General features: G+C 41.2%; 1 protein-coding gene, 1 non-coding gene and 1 pseudogene across 3 annotated transcripts in view; all 3 read left to right on the top strand.

The window, feature by feature from the left end:
• ARMH3 (armadillo like helical domain containing 3) overlaps window positions 1–20,678 on the top strand; it is a 173,485-nt gene that overhangs the window by 130,181 nt on the left and 22,626 nt on the right. For both annotated transcript variants that reach the window (XM_003994351.6, XM_045040596.1), the window contains one exon: window positions 7,386–7,464. In XM_003994351.6, coding sequence (XP_003994400.1) covers window positions 7,386–7,464 — 79 coding nt within the window. The remainder of the gene's footprint in view (window positions 1–7,385; window positions 7,465–20,678) is intronic.
• LOC109492659 lies at window positions 18,401–19,170 on the top strand (annotated as a pseudogene).
• Window positions 20,308–20,414, top strand: LOC111557142. The gene has a single exon (XR_002737001.2). It is a non-coding gene; the product is annotated as a U6 spliceosomal RNA (small nuclear RNA).

Raw genomic sequence — 20,678 nt, 5'->3', positions numbered from 1 at the left:
ATGTGGCACTGCACCCACCACAGAGCCTTCTACAGAAGTTCCTCAAACTCTCTCTGCTTTGTAATGTGCAAACTAGTCAGTGACTCAGTGAGCTCCTTTTCCTCCTGCCACCAGCACTAGTGTATGTGAGCTCTAGGAAAGTTATCTTGGTGAGTGAAACACCTTGGGATCTGTGAATTCTGTGTAGACTTGGTTCCTGGGGAAAGCGGCTTACTTAAGAACTGCTGGAGTCAAGGTGGCCTTAATCTTAAAAACAACTTTATTCATATGTTTTAAAACTCACCCATTTAACATATACGACTCATTATTTTAAAATTTATCATCAGTTTGTACAGCTATCCCTACAATCTAATTTTAGAATATTTTGTTCCTACCACAAAGGTACTCCATACCCATTAGCAGACAGCCCCCATTCTTCCTCTAACCCTACCCTCAGCCCAGAATAACCACTAATTTATTTTCTGTCTTCATAAACTTGCCTCTTCTGTACCTTTCCTATAAATGGAATCATACAGGGGTACCTGGGTGGCTCAGTTGGTTAGACATCCGACTCTTGCTCTTGGCTCAGGTCATGATCTTGTGGTTGTAAGATCAAGCCCTGAATCAGGCTCTGTGCTGGCAGCACAGAGCCTGCTTGGGGTTCTCTCTCTCCCTCTCTCTCTGCCCCTCCCCTGCTCGCGTGCATGCACTCTCTCTGTCTCAAAATAAATGAATAAGCTTTGAATGAAAAATATTAAAAAGAAAAAAAAGGAATCCTACAATATGTGGCCTTTTGTGTCTGGCTTCTTTCATTTAACATAATGTTTCTAAGGTTAGTCCATGTTGTAGCATTGATCAGTACTTCATTCCTTCTTATGGCTGAATAATATTCTATTACAGCTATACCACATTTTGTTTATCTATTCTTCAGTTAATGGACATCTGGGTTGTTTCTGTGTTTTGGCTATTATGAATAATGCTACTGTGAACATTTGTGTACAAATTTTTGTGTAGACATAATGTCTTCATTCTTTTCAGTATAGAGAATGGGTCATATGGTAATTCTATGCATTAATATTTGAGGAACTGCCAAACCACTAAAGTAGCTGTACCATTTTACAATCCCACCGGCAGTATATGAGAGTTCTAATTTTTTCATGTCCTTGCCAACACTCCTTACTGGTTTTTTGATTATTGCCATTTTAGTTGGTGTGAAATGGTATTTCATTGAGGTTTCTTGCCAGATGTATGATTTGCCAATATTTTCTCCCATCCTATGAGTTGTCTTTTCACTTTCTTGATGGTTTCATGTATGGCACAAAAATTTTTAAACTTGAGCTAGTTTTTCTTTTTTCACTTCCACTTTTGGTATCCTAAGAAATCGTTGCTTAACCCAAGGTCACAAAGATTTATGTGTTCTTCTAAGGTTTTTATAGTTTTTAGATCATACATTTAGATCTGTGATCCTTTCTATGTTAATTTTTGTATTTGGTGTGGAGTTGGGGGCCAACTTCAGTCTTTTGCATGTAGATATCCAGTTTTGCTAGCACTATTTCTTGAATAGACTATTCTTTTCCCATTTGTCTTGCCACTATGTCAAAGGGACATCTTTTTTGGTCATCTTTGTCATATGTTAATTTTTCATAATGGCTATGCTTTCTCATTATTTGCCCACTCAAACCTTCCTCTTCATGCTCCTTTTCTTCCTTTCAAGTCCTCTTTTCTAAAATACTTTTCAGCATATGGGGCGCCTGGGTGACTTAGTTGGTTAAGCGTCCGACTTCGGCTCAGGTCATGATCTCACTGTCCGTGAGTTCAAACCCCGCGTTGACAGCTCAGAGCCTGGAGCCTGCTTCAGATTCTGTGTCTCCCTCTCTCCCTGACCCTCCCCCATTCATGCTCAGCCTCTCTCTGTCTCAAAAATAAATAAACATTAAAACAATTTTTTTAAATACTTTTCAGCATAAAAACTTTTAGCTGGCATAAGATTGGTTTTGTTTAAATACCTGAAAGGCTGTGATTAGATGAAAATCAATCTCAAGATGCAAATGAAAGGAAAAATGAACATCTCTTTCTTGGCCATGTATGGCCTAACCTACTATTTTTTCAGACACTGTATGTCTTCAGTCTGTGTGTGCCTTCTCTATGGTACAGGCCACTCAGACACCCCTGAAAAGATCTTTCTTTATTGAAGTCTGTGTTTCTCACTTAGTAAAGGCTAAAGGGCCCAGCTCACTCTGCCTGGGAAACTGGTAACCCATGTAGCTACATGTGTGGCTTTTGTGACTGGAACTTTGTCACACAGGAACCTCAGGATCCTCTTCTAGAAGAGAAGGAAATAATAACCCACAATATGAAGGCTTCAGAGAGAGGAAGTAACCTGCAGAATGAGAAGCAGACTTTATCTACTCTACTACTTTGCTAAAGATTGACTCTGCTTGGAGTCTGCTTTGCCCGAATGCCAGGGTCCAGTGGAGAGTAGAATATCCACGTACAGTCTTCTCAATGGCCATAACAAAATATCATAGACCAGATAGCTTAAAAAGCAGATGTTTGTTTTCTCACAGTTCTGGAGGCCAAAAGTACCAGATCAAGGTTCCGCAAGGGTCAGTTTCTGGTGAGGACTTTTTTCCTGGTTTGCTCCCAGCTGCTTTCTGCCTTGTGCCTTTTACATGGTGGAGGGAGGCAGAGAGGGAAGAAGAAGGAGACAGAGAGAAATTGCCATATCTTCTTTCTGGAACACTCAAATTTTAGACTTAAGCATTAGACAATTGCTATCTGTTAGGTTTTGGTCAGTAAAATGAGAAAGCTACTGTTAGAATGTATCAGAAGACTCCCCCCCCCCCCCCCCGCCACCTCCCCACCAAAAAATGTTCAGAGGAGGTAGTATTAAATCCCTTTGGAGATGATACTGGTGGGAAGGGAAGCCTAAAGAAAAGAGAGGCTCCTCACTTATAAATGTAGTACCTCATCTTTCTCCCACTGAGAGCTGCTCAGGCATAAATCCTATTCTAGGACCTGGCCAGGTGGGGCAGTGTGGAATCACAATCCAGGTGAGCCCTAGTAGGCTGCAAACTTGCTGGGGAAGGAGAAGCTAAGTATTTCAGTTACTGCAGAGGCATGTGTCACTCAGTGTGGGCGGACTTAGCCTGGTTTCAGTGTTTTGTCATCTCTTTGCTATCTCAGAAGAAATTTCCATTTCAGCAGTATGAAGTCCTGAGAACTTTAATAGGAAGTTTCCAAGCCCTCTCTGAAATTCCTTGCTAAAGAGCCTGGAAAGAGAACAGCCAGTGTCAGAGTATTTTTCTTACCTCTTAGGCTTAGTGCCCTGCCCCTGGCATCTCCAGTAGATCAGATTAGTACTCAGATTTTACAGGTAACTGTCTCAAAGAGACAGCAAGAAAAGTAAAGCAGAGATATGTACTCTATGCCCTTTGTGGTTTACTGGCTTGGAGACTGCTAACTGAATTTACACTGTTCCACCTGTCAGGTTTTTTGTTTGTTTCTTTTTTAAGTTTTTATTTATTTATTTTGAGAGAGAGAGAGAGTGAGTGAGCGAGACAGGGGCAGAGAGAGAATCCCAAGCAGGCTCCATGCTGTCAGTGCAGAACCTGATGTGGCACTCAACTCATGAACCATGAGATCATGGCCTGAGCCGAAGTCAGGCACTTAACTGGTTGAGCCACCCAGGTTCCCCTTCTCTCAGGTTTCTAAATAGTCCCTCCCCATGCCTGGTGAGAGGCTTCAATTGCCTGCTGAGATCTGAGGCTCTGGGATGGCAGTGTCATGGGGAGGTTGGAGGATGATCTTATCCTCATTCCAACTTTCCAAAGTGGCATATCTGTCATACCCTCAGGATGAGTTTGCTCAGACAATATCAGCACATATGCCCTGATGATATAGACCATGCATAGACCCAGCTGACACTTGACGGGTATAACTTTGGGAAGGGAAGGAAATAAGTATACATTTTGAGAATGCCTTCCAGGTTTTTCGTTTCTCTCCCTCATTCCCTTTCTCTTCCCTTCCTCCCACTTCCCCTCTATCCCTTTCCTCCCCTGTCTTCTTCTTCCTTCTCTCCCTTTCTCCTTTCTCTTTTCCTTCTTTTCTTTTTCCTTACTTTCTTTCCTAGTGAGAGAATTCCTTAGGTAGAAAGGGAACAGAATTACAGCATCCCCATCAGTTTCATTCCCAGGGATTATTTCATTGTCCAGACCTTACCAGCTTCATTGGGTTGCCAACTGGGCCCCCATGGCTGCTACTCTCCCACCCAGACGGACACTAGAATACTTTGGAGTTCTCTGTTCTCCAAACCTAGGCAGATTTTTTTAAACATTTTTTCAAAAAAATTTTACTGAGAAATTTAAGGAAAACCTGAAGAAAAAAAAAAGACCACTATAAAACCGTGAAATGAATGTATTTACAGAATTCAAATTCTTTTTCCTAAAATAACTGAGATTTAACAGTAGATTGATTTGGTGACCGTGTTTTATTTTCTTAATCCTAGCTCTTGGATGCTAGACCCTATGATCACACTCTACACTGGATTAACTTTAACTTGGTACTGCTGCTAGGTTTGGTGGGATTCTCAATTCTTCTCTAAACCTCCTCCCTTGTCTTCTCATTGCATTTAGGCTCCTGGTTTTCCTTTTCTGCTCCTGGACTGTTGTCATCCCTGCCAATATCCTCAAAATTTCACCTTCTGGATGAGAAAATTATTTGACCCCTACTTGGTCCAAATTCTTTCCCACTTTGTATTTAGACCAAGCTACAACCTTAACTTGCACATAACATCTCTACCCTTTTTGGTAGTCTCTGGAAAAACAAGTTACCAGAATTTTACTCTGTTCCTGACCCATTACTGTCCTGTTTGATGTATTCATTCATTGAATATTTATTGAGTACCAGCTGTGTGCCAGGCACTGTGGTAGATGTTTGACATTGCTTTATTATATAAATGTTGCAAGAATCCTCTTAAGATTTAGTCACTCTTTCGACAAACATTTATTTTATGCCTACAATGTACTATTCCTGGGTACTGTACTAAGTGCTAAGGTAGGTGTTATTCCCACTTTTTTTCCTCTGAGACATATAGCATCCCAAAAACCCAAAATAACAAATGGCCAAACCATGATTTTTTTTATTTAAGCTTTGGCTTATACTTTCATTACCCATATTAGATTAAATGGTTCAAGAATTTTATACTATCAGTAAATTATATTAAAAGAATATATTGATTTCAATTGTGCTACCATACATTCACATGCATGTGCAGGTGCACATGCACACAAATTATAATAAAGTTTTTCTTTTGGAATAATTTTAGAATTATAGAAAAAGTACAAAGATAATACATAGAGTTCTTACATGCTCCTTAACCAGGTTTCCTGCATCTTCCATTACCATGGTACATTTATTCAACACTAAGAAACTGGCAATGGTACATTACTGTTAACTAAGCTCCGTATTTTATTTGGATTTCACCAGTTTATCCATTAATGTTCTCTTTCTGTTCCAGGGTCCAGTTTAGGGTATCATGTTGCATTTAGTTGTCATGTCTTCTCAAGATCCTCTGGTCTGTGACAATTCGTCAAGTATAGTTTTTCATGACCTTGACAGTCTTTTTTTTTTTTTTTTTAATTATTTTTTTCAACGTTTATTTATTTTTGGGACAGAGAGAGACAGAGCATGAACGGGGGTGGGGCAGAGAGAGAGGGAGACACAGAATCGGAAACAGGCTCCAGGCTCTGAGCCATCAGCCCAGAGCCTGACGCGGGGCTCGAACTCACGGACGGCGAGATCGTGACCTGGCTGAAGTCGGACGCTTAACCGACTGCGCCACCCAGGCGCCCCATGACCTTGACAGTCTTAAGGAGTACTGGCCAGGTATTCTGTAGAATGCCCCCAGCCTGGTTTTGTCTCATGTTTTTCTCATGATTAGATTGAGGTTATGGATTTTGGAAGTATATAACAGAAACAAAGTGCCCTTCTCAAAAGATCATACCAAAGGTTACGTGAATACCAGATTCATGCCACATGAATGTTCACTGTCTTCACTTGGCTAATAATACAGTATTTTCCAAGATTCTTTACTGTAAAGTTACCATTTTCCTCTCTTACTACTCTATTTTATTCTTTGGAAATAAGTCACTAAGTCTAGCCTACTCTCAGTGGGAATGGGAACCTAACTCCAACTCCTAAAGGGGAGAGTATCCACACATACTATTTGAAATTGTTCTGTTAGAAAGATTTGTCTCGGGTCATGATCCCAGGGTTGTGGGATCGAACCCTGTGTCGGGCTCTATGCTAAGTGTGGAGCCTGCTTAAGATTCTCTCTCTGTGTCTCTCTCCCTCCCCCTCTTCTCCTGCCCCTCTCCCCTGCTCAGGCTCTCTCTCTAAAAAAAAAGAAGAAAGAAAGATTCATCTCTTCCCATTTATTTAATCATTTTTGTATCAATTTGGAATTATGCTAAACTCTGATCTGAAACCTGTGCTTTTTCTGCCATACGAGATAAGAAGTGACAAGGACCTGTATATACACCGAAGTATTGGTTTCATGGAACTTTATTTATTTCAGATGGCAGACTTTTTTTTTTTTTTTCTTTAAGAGAGAGCACTCATGGGGGAGAGAGGGGCAGGGGGAGAGAATCTTAAGCAAACTCCATGCTCAGTGTGGAGCCCCATATGGGGCCCCAATGTGGGTCATAATCCCACGACCCTGGGATCATGACTTGAGCTGAAATCAAGAGTCGGACACTCAACTGACTAAGCCTCCCAGGCGCCCCCAGATTTCAGAGATTTTTAAGAACTATATTTGATAAGACTTGGTGACCTTAAATGTGAGGGTGATAGAAAGGAAGTGTTTGAAAATGACACTCAGATTTTGAATGGCTGGAAATAACATTGTGGTTTGAAATTATTAACTAACAAGTATGAAGGTTGGTTCTAGGCTTTGATAAAGCTCAGCTTCTTCAGAGACTGTATTTAGCCTACATGTTGGTCCAGCTTTACCAAGTGCCCTGTTCTCCTAAGTCAGAGCAGAGAAAACTACTTTTCTTTCTGACTGAAACATCAGGGCCCCCTAGTGGAGAGCCCCCTGGGTCTTGTTTCTTGCCTGAAGGAGGCTTGGTTTTGTTTTTTGTTTGGTTATGAGATTTTCCCCCTGGTTCGTTTGCAGAACAGAGACACTTGATTCTCCTCTTTATCTAATAAATTGTAAACACTTCTCATTTCAGAGTTATCCGTTCCCCACCATGTGACCTCATGGTCAATAAAAAGATAGTTACTCTCTGACAATCACTCCCATGTACTCACACTCTAAACCAGAGGGTACTTGGTACTTATTTTTAACTTATTTATCTGCTTCTTCCATCTGATGCCATATTAATGTTAATTCTTTTTTTCAGGGCCATCATCAATCACTTTAACCCCAAAATTGAATCCTATGCTGCTGTGAATCACATATCCCAACTGTCAGAGGAGCAGGTAAGCCACAACCCTCCCCAGAGTTGGTGGCAGGGATCAAGCAGTTGTCCTCTCTTTGATAGCAGAGGTATTCTGTGACTGAGCATCTGGTGGCAGGAGCCAGGCTGCTAAGAGCAATTAGTAAGGGATTTGTTGATAGTACTTTAAATAGAGTGCTGGCTTCTGCTTTTGTGCCATGTAAGGGGTTCATTAATTGTATAGAAGATATGTAGGTGAAAATTCGGTGAATTATTATTCTGGAGTGGGTGATAGGCATTTCTTTTTTTAATTTTAGGCAGAGAGTCATTTTTATTTTTAAAAATAAGAAATGAGAACTTAGAAATGGATAAAACTGCCAATTAGAAAAACCCTGAGTTCAGCTTAATTTGATGCTATTTGGCTTGTTAAAATATGAGCCCTCATTGGGGCAGATTTTCCTTAGTAATTGAGTTCTATTTGCCTTGAGCAGTTATTTCTGAGCAGGTTTTTCTGTGGTGTGGACTGAGTTGGAGATGCAGATAGCATTATGTGTTTGTTTTCTTTGAGTCTGGCCTGATTTCCCCTTCTCCCTAAGTGCCTGCACTCGGCTCTGCATTATATAAAAGTACAGATGGGGCTTTAGCGTGGCATGGGATTGAACTTGATGTTTCAGAATGAGACTCTTGAGTTCTGTTTTTAAAAGCACCAACTGAGACATCCCATTTACACAATCTCCTTTCTTTCCTACCTGACTCCCCAGCTGGAGGGCCGGGGTAGTCATGAGTTGAGAGTAAAGGTGTAAGTTCGAGACCAATAAAATATGCTCTCCCTTTTTTGCCAGTATATCGGTGAAACCCTTCTCTGAATCTTTTGCTAGCAGAGCCAACCAGCAGTGGTATGAGCGAGTGTTCCAGTGTTCCTAAAAGCTATTCAGCCAGCTCAGTGAGGCACCAGGCAAGCCTTTTCCCTAACAGGCCTCTCAGTATTCTCACCAGTGGCTCTTTCCTCAGCCAGATGGATAGGACTCTATTAGTCTGTTGTTCCCTTTGACATATTTGTTCTCTTTTGTGAGGCCAGCTGTGAGGATCCATCCTCTTATTTAAACTGCTTTTGTAAATAGCTTTCATTTTCTTTTTTTCCCAAGTCCTGTTCTTTGATGCCACTGCTTTCTGTGAGGTACTTCAAGATGCTACCTTTTCCCTGTTGGACCAGTTCAGATTGGTTTCACTATATCATTTTTATGCAAAAGAATTCAACATCCTGAGTTTTGTATAATAAGAGAAAGGGTGACTTTCCTACCACAGTGAGCTCTGGTTAGTCTAAAAGCTTTAAAAAAAAAAAAAAAAAGAAAAGAAAAAAGGAAGGCACATTTTCCCTGTCAGCCACGTGCAGTATTCATTCCCCAGCAGCTTGGGAAGGTCAGGCTGAAATCTTTCTACAGCAGTAGCAGCCACAGACCAATAATAAAAATCCATTCTGGCGCACGAGGCAATCTGGAAAAGGATGATTAGCAAGCACGTGTCCTCACCCTCCTCCAACTTCTCTCAAAGTTAAATGAAGTGATGAAAGTGCCTCTCAGAAAGAGTCCACAAGCCAGAGATGAGGTGATTTCTGTGGGGAGGGAGAGTACACAGTCCTATTCAAGAATGGAGAAGAGATAACGGCTCTGAAAGATTTACTTAGTGAGCAAGTAATTACATGCCTGCCGTTTGCAAGGTGTGGTGCTGGGTAGTGAGGATCCATGGTGAATAATCTAAGTGTAGTCCTTGCTGTCACAGAGTTTTGTACACTAGCTCTCTTAGCAATCCTTTTCACTTTGGGAGTGGGGGAAGGGTGTTGCTATTCTAGGACCCTTTTCAAAACTGCCCTTAAAATAGTTGTTGCTTCTCTTCCCTCGCTGACTTTGAAGGGCTCTAAATGGCAGCATTAGGGTGCACTTGCTTTTATTCTTAGCACTATCAGATTAGAAGTATTTGACCGCCTTGTTAATCTCCAACATGTGTTGAAGCACTTCTCCCCCTCCACTTCTGAACATAAATGGCTACTATCACTTAATGTTAAGTGTATTCACAGCTTCCCAAAGAGCTGGCTATGGGATCCATTTGGGCCCTGTAGTTGTTAGCAGCAAACTAAGTAGAGAGAAAAAAAGCAGGAACTTAATCCCCAAGTAGATTCTAAAGCACTCCTAGGGGCCACCTGGGTGGCTCAGTCGGTTGGGCGACTGACTTCAGCTCAGGTCGTCATCTCATGGTTTGTGAGTTCGAGCCCCACGTCAGGCTCTGTGCTGGCAGCTCAGAGCCTGGAGCCTGCTTCAGATTCTGTCTCTCCCTCTCTCTCTTCTTCTCCCCCCTTGTGTTCTATCAAAAATAAATAAACATTAAGTAAGTAAGTAAATAAATAAATAAAGTACCCCTAAAAAAAAAAAAGAAACCCTGAAGACTATGGATAGGTGTTAACTGGAATTTATAGCACTTAGTAAGACAGCAGACAAGAGAAGGCTCTTTGCTAGATCTGCCTGCCCAGCCTGCCATTTTCTTCTGGCAAGAGATTTGTGAATTTTTGAGTTCCGACAGCACCCAGACACATTCCAGCCTCTGTTTGAGGCCTTTCAAAGTGATATTTGTAAATTCGTTATTGCTTACTGAACAAAGCCCATTCTCTTACACTGGAGCTTCTTTTCAGATTTCCAGAAGATACATGACATTTTTCTGTTACTTCTCATTGGCTTCATGGAGGGCCAAGCTTTTTAATCAGTCAGTACCCTCAGTGTGACAGAATAGTTGCTCATTATCTAGTGTAATAAACTGCATGCATTGTTATAACTTTATACACATGTCACATTTGTCCAGGGTTGATGGTGAACCTTATTCATTTTGACTCCTTTTTGTGTATATGATAAAATATACGTAAAATTTACCATTTTAACCATTTTTAAGTGTAGAGTTCAGTGGCACTAAGTACATTCACATCTTTGTGCAGCCATCACCACCATCCACCTCCAGAACTTTTTCATCATTTCATACTGAAACCCCATGCCCGTTAAACACCATCTGCCCGTTTCTCCTCCCCCCACCCCTGTAACCACTGTTTTACTTTCTCTCTATATATATGTCCTTTTTTTTTTTTTTAATATCTGTTTATTTCTGGGAGAGCTCAAATGCGGAAAGAGTAGAGAGAGGGGGACAGGGGATCCAAAGCGGGTTCTGCGCTGACAGGCTGACAGTAGTGAGCCCAATGTGGAGCTCAGACTCAGACCATGAGATCATGACCTGAGCCGAAGTAAGACACTCAACCAACTGAGCCACCCAGGTGCCCCGGTTTTTTTTTTCTTAAAGAGGGTCCATTTTGGGGTGTCTGGCTGGCTCAGTTGGTGGAATGTGTGACTCTTGATCTTGGGGATTATAGGTTCGAGCCCCAAGTGTAGAGATTACTTTTAAAAGTTTTTTTTTTTTTAATTAAATCTTTAAAAAAAAAAAAAAGTCCATCTTTCTTGAAATTCTTAACCAGTCTTTGACACCTCCCCACCGCCCTCCAAATTTTAAGAATCACTGGCATAGTTCCTTTAGTAGTAAGTACCTTATACTTTCCTTGTTCCTGATGCCATCAGACCTTTGAAAATGCCCATTGAGGATCTTGAGCGCTTTTTAAGCTATTCAGTATTTGTTTTGGTTTACAAATGCTGTGACATATTGATTTTTATATCAGCTCTGATTTCCTAATAGACGAGAGGAAGGACTTCATGGTAGGATTTTACAGAAGATTCTCTAGAGCTCTGAATATCTAGAGTACATAGTCAAAATTTAGGATTCAAGTCAAAACCTTCTCTGAGTGCCTGATTCCTTAAGCTTTTAGTCACATTCATGACCGATTTTGTGACTTTGAAATATCCCATGGGAAGGCAAATAAATGGTTGGCCCACCCTTGCTTTCTTCAGCCTTCATTCACCTATCAGTATTTTAGCATTTAACACCTGCTCTGTGCTTCAGATTATGCTAGGCATTTGAGGAATAGAGAAGTATGATAAAGGGCCTTTGTTCTCAAAGGATGGAATAAGTTCAAGAGATGGCTTAACACAGCTTATCGATAGCTGACAGTACTAGCAGTGGGATCTGTGAACTCCTGTTAGAGGAAGACCTTTGCAGGTTGTGGTGGTCAGGAAAGGCCATATGGAGGAGAGAAGAATTGAGTTGAGCCTTGAAAGAGCAGGGATAGGAATTGGGTCAATAGAGAGGCATAGATTGTAAAATGTACTCAAAGCGAGGACCTGAAAAGGACAGAAAGAAAGGAGAAGAGTACCAGAGTTTCTGTAACCCTTGTCCTTGGATCACAGGATATCCAGAGGCTGGATGACTTAGAAATACAATTCTGTCATTTCAGTTGTCATCACAGACCCCATAACCCACAATGTACTGACTCTCCTCCCTGACCTAATTGTACTGCCTTTGATTCAATTCATAAGTGTTAATCAAAGGCCTAGTATGAGCCAGCCTCAGTGCTAGGCATGTGATAAGGCCTAATGAGCAAACCAAGCTTTTAAAAAAAAATGGTAAAAAGTACATAACAAAATTTACCATCTTAACCATTTAAGTGTACAGTACACCAGTGTTGATATGTGTGCATCATTGCACTGTTGATCTCTAGAACTTTTTCATCTTGCAAAACGAAACCCCTATCCATTGAACAACTTCCTTTCCCACCTCCTCCTCACCCCTGGCAACCACTATTCTACTTTGTTTTTCCGAGTGGGCAAACCTTTCTTGAAGCTGGTGTTCCTTTCATCCAAGTGGCTGAGGAGACTACCAGACATTTCTCTACAGGGAGGCTTAGCAATTTTCCAGGAGGATAAGCAAGGTGGTCTGTTGGCATCCCCATATGTCACAGGACCATAGGACAACGTAACCAGATTCTTAAGTTTTCTACTTTCGGAATTTTATGGAGTTTTACCTCCCATTATCTCTTTAAGTCTCCACTCTCACTGTGGGCTTTGGATTTTGGACTCAGAGGAGGCACGAATAATATTGTATATTGCAAGAGGTATCTTTAAAAGTATCGTGACAAAGCAAAGAATATAATTTATTTATAGGATTAGATTAAAGTAAATTAGAGAAAAGAGATGCTTCACATCTGAAGGTTACACTGGAAGCTAGTATACCTATTAGTAATCTTTCTAAACCTTTTTGATTTTCTCCTGATCCTAAGATAAGAGCCACTACAAATAAATGCTAGGCATTGAGAAATCCTAGTGAAATCTTGGGGTGCCGGCGGGGGCTCAGTCGGTTGAGCATCGACCTTGGCTCAGGTCATGATCTCACGGTTTATGTATGAGCCAGCTCTAGCACATTACTAGTTGTTGAGGAGCATTGGGAGAGGCAGGGTGTAAAGTTGTGAGGCAGGACTTTCTGAGCAGGGAGTGAGTGTAGCTCACTTTCCCCATGAGAGCCACCGATAGAAAGTTCTCCCTGGGACAGTTGAGATCTCTGAATATTCCACTCTGAGAGTCCCTGTGATGTTTTTTCATCTTAGAGTAGGGTCTTAACCACCATGGAAAGCAGCCTTGACAGAGACACCTGCTGGAGACCTAAGGTTTAGGATTCCTATGATGATAGCCATGACTCAGATTCCTGTTGTTTTTCCACAACAGCCTGTAGTTTTGCACTGCCTCTCTATAACCCTGAGTGATGGTTGCTGTGTGAACTCTTATTGAGTGCAAACATGGGACACAGCATTGGCTGTCAGAGACCCTGCCTTCCTTGTTGCCTTTGCTTAGACTCCAGCTGAATGTTGACCTGTTTGGCAGAAAAAAAGTTCAATATGAGTTGTTTGTTAACTGGATTCACTAAAACAGGAAAGACAGAGTCAGTGGAAGAAGGATTTTCTTACAAGCTGCTTAACCTCGGAAATCAACTTTATGTTATATAGGGCATCTTAAGAAGGTCCAGATAAGAGGATAAGCTGATGATGTGCTGCCAGGATGGCCGTGGTCTCACTTGGACCAGGAGGTGGGCTTCACTGCCAGAGAAAGGGGAGACAGTATCTTGGATTTTAAGAGGACACAAATAGATAAAGGGAAAGGAAAAGCTAGTAGTTCTTGAGCTGGGCACTTTTATATAGGTTACTTGCTTCATTGTTGTATCAACTATTTGGGATAGGTACAGCTATCTTATAGATGAGGATGCTAATGAGGCTAAGTAATTTGTCCATGGTCACACAGCTGTTAGTGCAAAGCCATAATGTGAACATAAGTCTGTCTGACACTGAAGTCTGAGCTCCTTCCACTTCATCAGGCCAAGGCATGTGTGACAGCTTGAGCTTGCCAGGTATTCTGAAGGAAGGTGGAGGGAGAAGCAGAGACAGTGCAGATAATAGGGCTCATTCCTGGGGGGGTGGGAAAAGGCCCTGGTTTGGGAAGAGACCGTTCAGTTGAGGAAAGAAAGTACTGAACAGGGGCCTGGAGAGTTTGCCTGTCAGCCAGACAGAAATGCCTGAGTTGAGGCTTCTGGCACAGTATGATAACTTTATAAATGAGGAAAGACTCTCTTTATTCCATCAAGCATGTCAGCAAAGTTACTGTGAGAAATAAAGCTTTTCCAGAGACCAAAGGCGACTTAAAAAAAATAAAAAGATTTTTTTGTAATAGACAATATATTTATATGGGTCAAAATCTAAAAGCATACTGAATTTTAATTGTTTTTAAAGTAGTAGTTCCATTTTGTTAAAACAACAACAAAACAAAGACTCTCAAAATTAATGTCCCACAGCCAAGCTAGATGGATGCAGAGGTCACTGGTGAAGAGCTCAGCTTATTATTCATCTCTGCCACTGACAGCATTTTCTCCAATTAAATATGAATTGTGGAATGTGCATTGCATGAACTTCTGGTCTTCCTCAGTCAGGCTTCACTGCCACTGAAGCTTCATTGGCAGCGAATAGAGGAATAGTGTTGGAGCTTGTAGGAATTGCAGTATTTGTCGGCTTTTCCAGAGGTTACAGGGGACAGCAGCCCTTGCTTTCTTGGTTTAATCTGAGAAGGATCCTTTATTCCAATTATTAAATGAGAGTGTACAAGTAAGACTTTCCCCTTTGGTTTGTTTTTTGGTCACCTCTTTCCTCCCAAATAGATCTTCCGGGAACTTTTATTTCCACTGCAACCCTTTCCTCAGGAGGTAGCTCAAAACTCTATAAGGTGTGCTAGAAAGAGCACGGTTTGCCACTGTGGTAACATCAGAGGCCCCAAGTGTTGCCATGCAAACTTACCTCTTCTAAGTTGTGCTAATGGGAAATGTTTTTGCTGGGTACCATAACAGTACTTTGACTTTTCGCAGTGATAACTGCACAAAGGAGGTTGCAGTCTTAAAAATGACCCACTCAACTAGAAGGGAAACTGGATAGCTCACAACTAGGATTTCTGGTAAATAATTCTGTCTTTTAGGGAGGGATAGATCCGTGAGTCCTGGCAGGTAGGCAGAGACCCCATGTCACAGTGCTCGTGAGTTAGGAGCAGAGATGATGTTTTCTCTCTCCCTCCGTGATATGTTTCCAAAGAAAGACACCTCAGGTGGGGAGGACAGAGACACTTGCCTCTTGGGTTGACTGGGGAGGAGTGGCCTGCCTATAATAAGCCACAGAGAAGGAGAACGCCTGATGCAATATTTGTGTGTCATGATTCCCCCACCTTCATTTCCTTGGCTGCCTCTTAGTGTGATTGCGTGCCTTGCTTGTGGAGGGAAAGGGCCTGGGCACTGGGCACACTGGATCTGTAATTAGTGCAAAGAAAAGCGTCACAAGGGCTGTCTAGGGCTTCAGCCAAATAAAGTCAGGGAGGTGGGGGCAACTGCCCAGGGAAATTAAAGAAAGTCACTGTCACCACTCCTTTAACCAGCTGATGGCCTCTCACTAATCACCACTGTGAGGTTCATTATCTGATCCACCTTGCTGAAGGGCAGAGCCAGTCTGTCAGATCAATAAATCTCAGGGTAGTGGAAGGCCCTTTGGTAGCAGGCTTGAAAGACATGGACGGACTGGGAGAATTGGCCAACTTATATTGGTTTTGAAATTGAGTTTAATCCTGAAGTATAGGAGATGAAAATAGAAAAAAAAGGGAGAAACTTTTATGTATTATATGCAAGATAGCTGTATAGAGGAAACAGTTACCTTTTAAAAGGCATCATCTTTTTTAGCCTAAGAGATTTGTTCACCTTTTGGATCCTTGTTTCCAAACAATTATATTGGATAATTGTGCCCTGGAGAGATATCCAGGTTATCCTGGATAGAAAGTCACTGTAAGCACACAGTAGAGGGAGAAGTGCTCACTCAATAGAGTCTGTGATTTTTGTTACCAGGCTGTTATTTGTTCTAGTTCCTGGGCTGTTGGCTTGTTTTCTTTTTTTCAGCCACTTTGAGCTAAAGTGTTTTAAAAAACAACCAATCCTTGCCTCTCAAGGAAACCCTCAAGAACCTCCTTTGGTCTAAGAATTCTCTGATTTGAGTGTCTTTGGTTAGAGCAATAAGACAAGGAATATGTGCCCTAGCCTCAAGTTCCCCAGAGTAATTTCCTTCGGTGCAACAAGTATAGAAGTATCTGCTATGTGCCAAGCCAGGGGCTATAAAAATGCAAAGATTGTGCCTGCCTTGAAGACTTCACAGTGTAAGAATCAGCATCACTACTTCTTGGTTAGACCTTTGCCTGTGTAGACCTCACTCAGCTGATGTATGTGGCATGCTTGCAGCAGCCCCACTTGACCCTGTATAAACCTAAGGACAGATAAAACCTCCCTGGTCTCCTTGTACCCTAGAGAAATATTGCCTCAGAAATCCATAAATGGTTGGCCAGTGACCCTTATTTAGAATGAGTTTCCACAAGGAGAGCCATGATCATTTCATATCTTTATCCTTGCCTCAGTTTCACTAAAAAGGCAAAAATCAGAACCTTCATTAGATTGGTAAAGACAGGAAGGACCCTATAAACCCCCAAGCTTGGCAAATTATTGAGTTTGTCAGAAGGTCCAGGTAAGTACAGCCACTTATAAAAACCTCATGTAGCTAGTGTCCACTTGAAAAGTATTCCAGACACTGTTGATTGCCACCCAGAGCCCATCTGTCTGTCTGTCTGTCTGTCTGTCTGTCTGTCTATCTGTCTATGCTTTTTATTTTGTAGGGGGGAAGAGCATAGAGAAGGGGCAGAAAGAGGGAGAGAGAAAATCCTAGGCAAACTCCACATACAGCACAGAGCCCGACACAGGGCCCCTGAAATCATGACTTGAGCCAAAATCAAGAGTCAGAAATCAAGAGTTGAAATCAAGCCACACAGGTGCCCTTGCCCAGAGTCCATTGAATTTGTCAGGGAGGATTTCAAGGAGTGGAGGAGTGGAAAGGAGGAGCACAATGAGGAGAATCCTTGGCATTGTCAAAATACTGAGAATTCCTAACTTAGTTACTTGCCATCAGTCTGAATCATTCTTGCCCCAACCAAAAATGGAATAGTAATACCAAAAAAAGACATAAGCTTACTGCCATAGTTGTACATCTTTTTTTTTTTAATTAAAAATTTTTAAGAGAAAGAGAGCATACAAATGGGAGAGAAGGGCAGAAGAGGGAGAGAGAGAGAGGGAGAATCTTAAGCAGGCTCCACCCTCAGTGTGGAGCCTGATGTGGGGCTCGATCCCACAACCCTAGGATCATGACCTGAGCTGAAGTCAAGAGTTGGGCCCTCAACCAACTGAGCCACCCAGGTGCCCCCATCTTTTTTGTTTTTAATCTAGTCATGATTGACTGAATTTTTAAAAACTTTATTGAGGTATACTTGACATAATATATATCATGCAAATACATATATCCACTATCCACCCCACCCCCACCCCCACAACATGTAGAACATTTCCATCCCTGCAAAAAGTTCTCCTTTGTGGTCAGTCTTAACCATGAATCTGGGCCCTAATCAACCACCAGTGTCTTTTCTGTGTGCTCTTTTGTGTCTGAGATTCATCTATATTATGACACTCTTAGGTATTTACTGAAAGAGAAATGAAAATATGTCCACTCAAAGACTTGTACACAAGTGTTTATAGTAGCATTATTCATAATATCTAAAAACTAGAAACAACCTAAATGTCCATTAGCAACTGAATAGATTAAAAAAATGTGATACATCCATATAATGGAGTATTACTCCTCCATAAAACAGAATAAAGTACTGATACATGCTGCAATATGGATGACTCTTGAAAACATATGCTAAGTGAAAGAAGCCACACACAAAGACCCAAAGGATTCCATTTATTTGAAATGTCCAGAATAGACACATCTATAAAGACAGAAAATACATTAGTGGTTACCCATGGCTAGGGTTGGGATACAGAATGGGGAATGGCTGCTAATGGGTACAAGGTTTTTTGAAGGGCTGATGAAAATGTTCTAAGTTTAGATCATAGTGATAGTTGTACAACCATGTGAATACACTAAAAGTATTAAGGGGCGCCTGGGTGACTCAGTCGTTTGATTATCCGACTTCAGCTCAGGTCATGATCTCGCTGTTCGTGAGTTCGAGCCCTGTGTTGGGCTCTGTGCTCACAGCTCAGAGCCTGGAGCCTGCTTTGGATTCTGTGTCTCCCTCTCTCTCTGCCCCTCCCCTGCTCATGCCCTGTCTCTATCTCTCTCTCAAAAATAAATAAACATTAAAAAAAATTTTAAGCATTGAATTGTATACTTTAAATGAGTTAATTTTAGGGGCACCTGGGTGGCTCAGTAGGCTAAGCGTCCGACTTCAGCTCAGGTCATGATCTCGCGGTCCGTGAGTTCGAGCCCCACGTCGGGCTCTGTGCTGACCGCTCAGAGCCTGGAGCCTGTTTTGGATTCTGTGTCTCCCTCTCTCTCTGACGCTCCCCTGTTCATGCTCTGTCTCTCTCTGTCTCAAAAAAAAATAAACGTTAAAAAAAAAATTAAAATAAATAAATAAATAAATAAATAAATAAATAAATAAATAAATAAGTGAGTTAATTTTATGGTATATAAATTATATCTCAATAAAGATCTTTTTTTAAAAATGCCAAACTGTTTTCAAAAATGTACCATTTTTCATTCCAACTGACAATGAGTAAGAGTTTTAGCCACTCCATATATTTGTCACACTTGGAATTGTCTTTTTAATTTTACTTATTCTATGGGTATGCAGTGTTCTTATTATACTACATACATTACAATTTAAAAAATTAGTATTGTGTTTTGCCTTGTCACATGCAAGATGTGTCACATCCAAAATGGGTCACCAGCAGCTCTCCTAGAGCCATTTGAGGAAATTTGGCCAGGGTTCTCTTTCTGTTCAAACCCACATGGTCTGATCCAGAAACACAGCCTCGATGTGTGCCGGCTGTATTTTCATCAGTGCACAAAGGATATAGGTTTCATTAAGTTGGATTAAGTGAACTTCCTTGAATGGGTCATCCAAGATACCTACCTGTTGGTGGATATCTAAGAGACCTAGCTTAATGCTAACTCATTTTACATAAGATAACAATACTTCAGTTATGGTTCTTTAAAAAAATAAATAACTTACTATCAATTTTATTTTGCATTATGACAAGTGATGTTGAGCAGTTGTCATTTGCTTACTGGCCATTATATATCTTTTGTGAAGTGTCCAGACTATTTGCTTATTTTAAAAATCGGTGGGTGCCTCAGTGGCCCAGTTAGTTAAAGTGTCAGACTCTTGATTTTGGCTCAAGTCACGATCCCACACGGTTAGTGAGATCGAGCCTGCCCAGTGTGAGTCTGTGCACTGACGGCACAGAGCCTGCTTGGGATTCTCTCCCCCTCTCCATCCTTCCCCCACGGTGCACACACTCTCTTTCTCAAAATAAATAAATACTTGAATTTGAAAATCCGTTCATTTGTGTGTGTGTTATTTAAGAGTTTTTGTGTATTCTGGATGCAGGTTCTTTGTCATATATATTTATTGTGAATATTTTCTCCTAGTCTATGGCTTGCCTTTTGCATTGTCTTAATGATGTTTTTTAAAGTCCAGACATTTTAATGAAGACCTATCTATATCTATTTAGTTAGTTAGTACTTACTTAAAGTTTCTTTATTTTGAGAGAGAGAGAGAATGAGAGAGCAAACACAAGCAGGAGAGTGGCAGGGAGAGAGGGAGAAAGAGAATCCCAAGCACTGGGATCCACACTGTGAGCCCAGAGCCTGATGTGGGGCTCACACACGCCAAGTGTGAGATCGTGACCTGAGCCAAAATCAAGAGTTGGATGCTTAACTTACTGAGCCACCCAGGCTCCCCTAATAACAACTAATTTTAATTTAATTCAACACTCATGAAGATAAATTTATTAATCTTTTTGTAATGATTTGTGCTTCTGTGTTTTATTTAGTAAATCTTTGCCTACTCCTAGCTGTGAAATTTTTCACCTATATTTTCCTCTGTAAGTTTTATACTTCTAGCTTTCACATTTAGTTCCACGATCCATTTCACGTTATTTTTTTAAAAAATAATCTCTGTGTTCAATGTGGGGCTCAAACTCAAGACCCCAAGATTAAGAGTCACATGCTCTACTGACTGAGACAGCCAGGCACTCCTCTGCCTTTTTTTTACATTGATTCTTTTATATGGTGTGTGATGAGTAAATGTTCATTCTACCCCCTCCACCCCCTACCTCACATATCCAGTTGTTCCACCCTTGTTGTTGAAAAGACTGTTCTCTCTCCTATTGAAGTGCCTTGGCACATTTGTAAAAAATCAATTGACCATATATATGTGGGTTCTGTTCCTTTGGTCTGCATGTCTAAATTTATGCCCTATATTGTTTAGATTATTGTAAGTCTGTAGTAAATCTTAAAGTCGGGTAATATTAGTCCTTTAATTTTGTTCTTTTTAAAACTTGTTTTGTGCTTGCTTTGGCAGCACACATGCTAAAATTGGAACGATACAGAGAAGATTAGCACAGCCCCTCCGCAAAGATGACACGCAAATTCAGGACGCATTCAATATTTTTACTAGAAAAAAAGTTGTTTTGGATATTCTAGGGTCCTTTGCCCTTCCATTTAAAGATGAGCTTGTCGGGGCGCCTGGGTGGCTCAGTCGGTTGAGTGTCTGACATGACATGGTCATGATCTCACAGCTCGTGAGTTCGAGCCCCGCGTCGGGCTCTGTGCTGGCAGCTCAGAGCCTGGAGCCTGCTTCGAATTCTGTGTCTCCCTCTCTCTCTGCTCCTCCCCGGCTCATGCTCTGTCTCTCTCTCCTTCAAAAATAAAAACAT

The sequence above is a fragment of the Felis catus genome, chromosome D2, assembly GCF_018350175.1.
Source record: "Felis catus isolate Fca126 chromosome D2, F.catus_Fca126_mat1.0, whole genome shotgun sequence".
Lineage (NCBI taxonomy): Eukaryota > Metazoa > Chordata > Mammalia > Carnivora > Felidae > Felis > Felis catus.
This window is presented reverse-complemented; position numbering and strand designations above follow the sequence as displayed.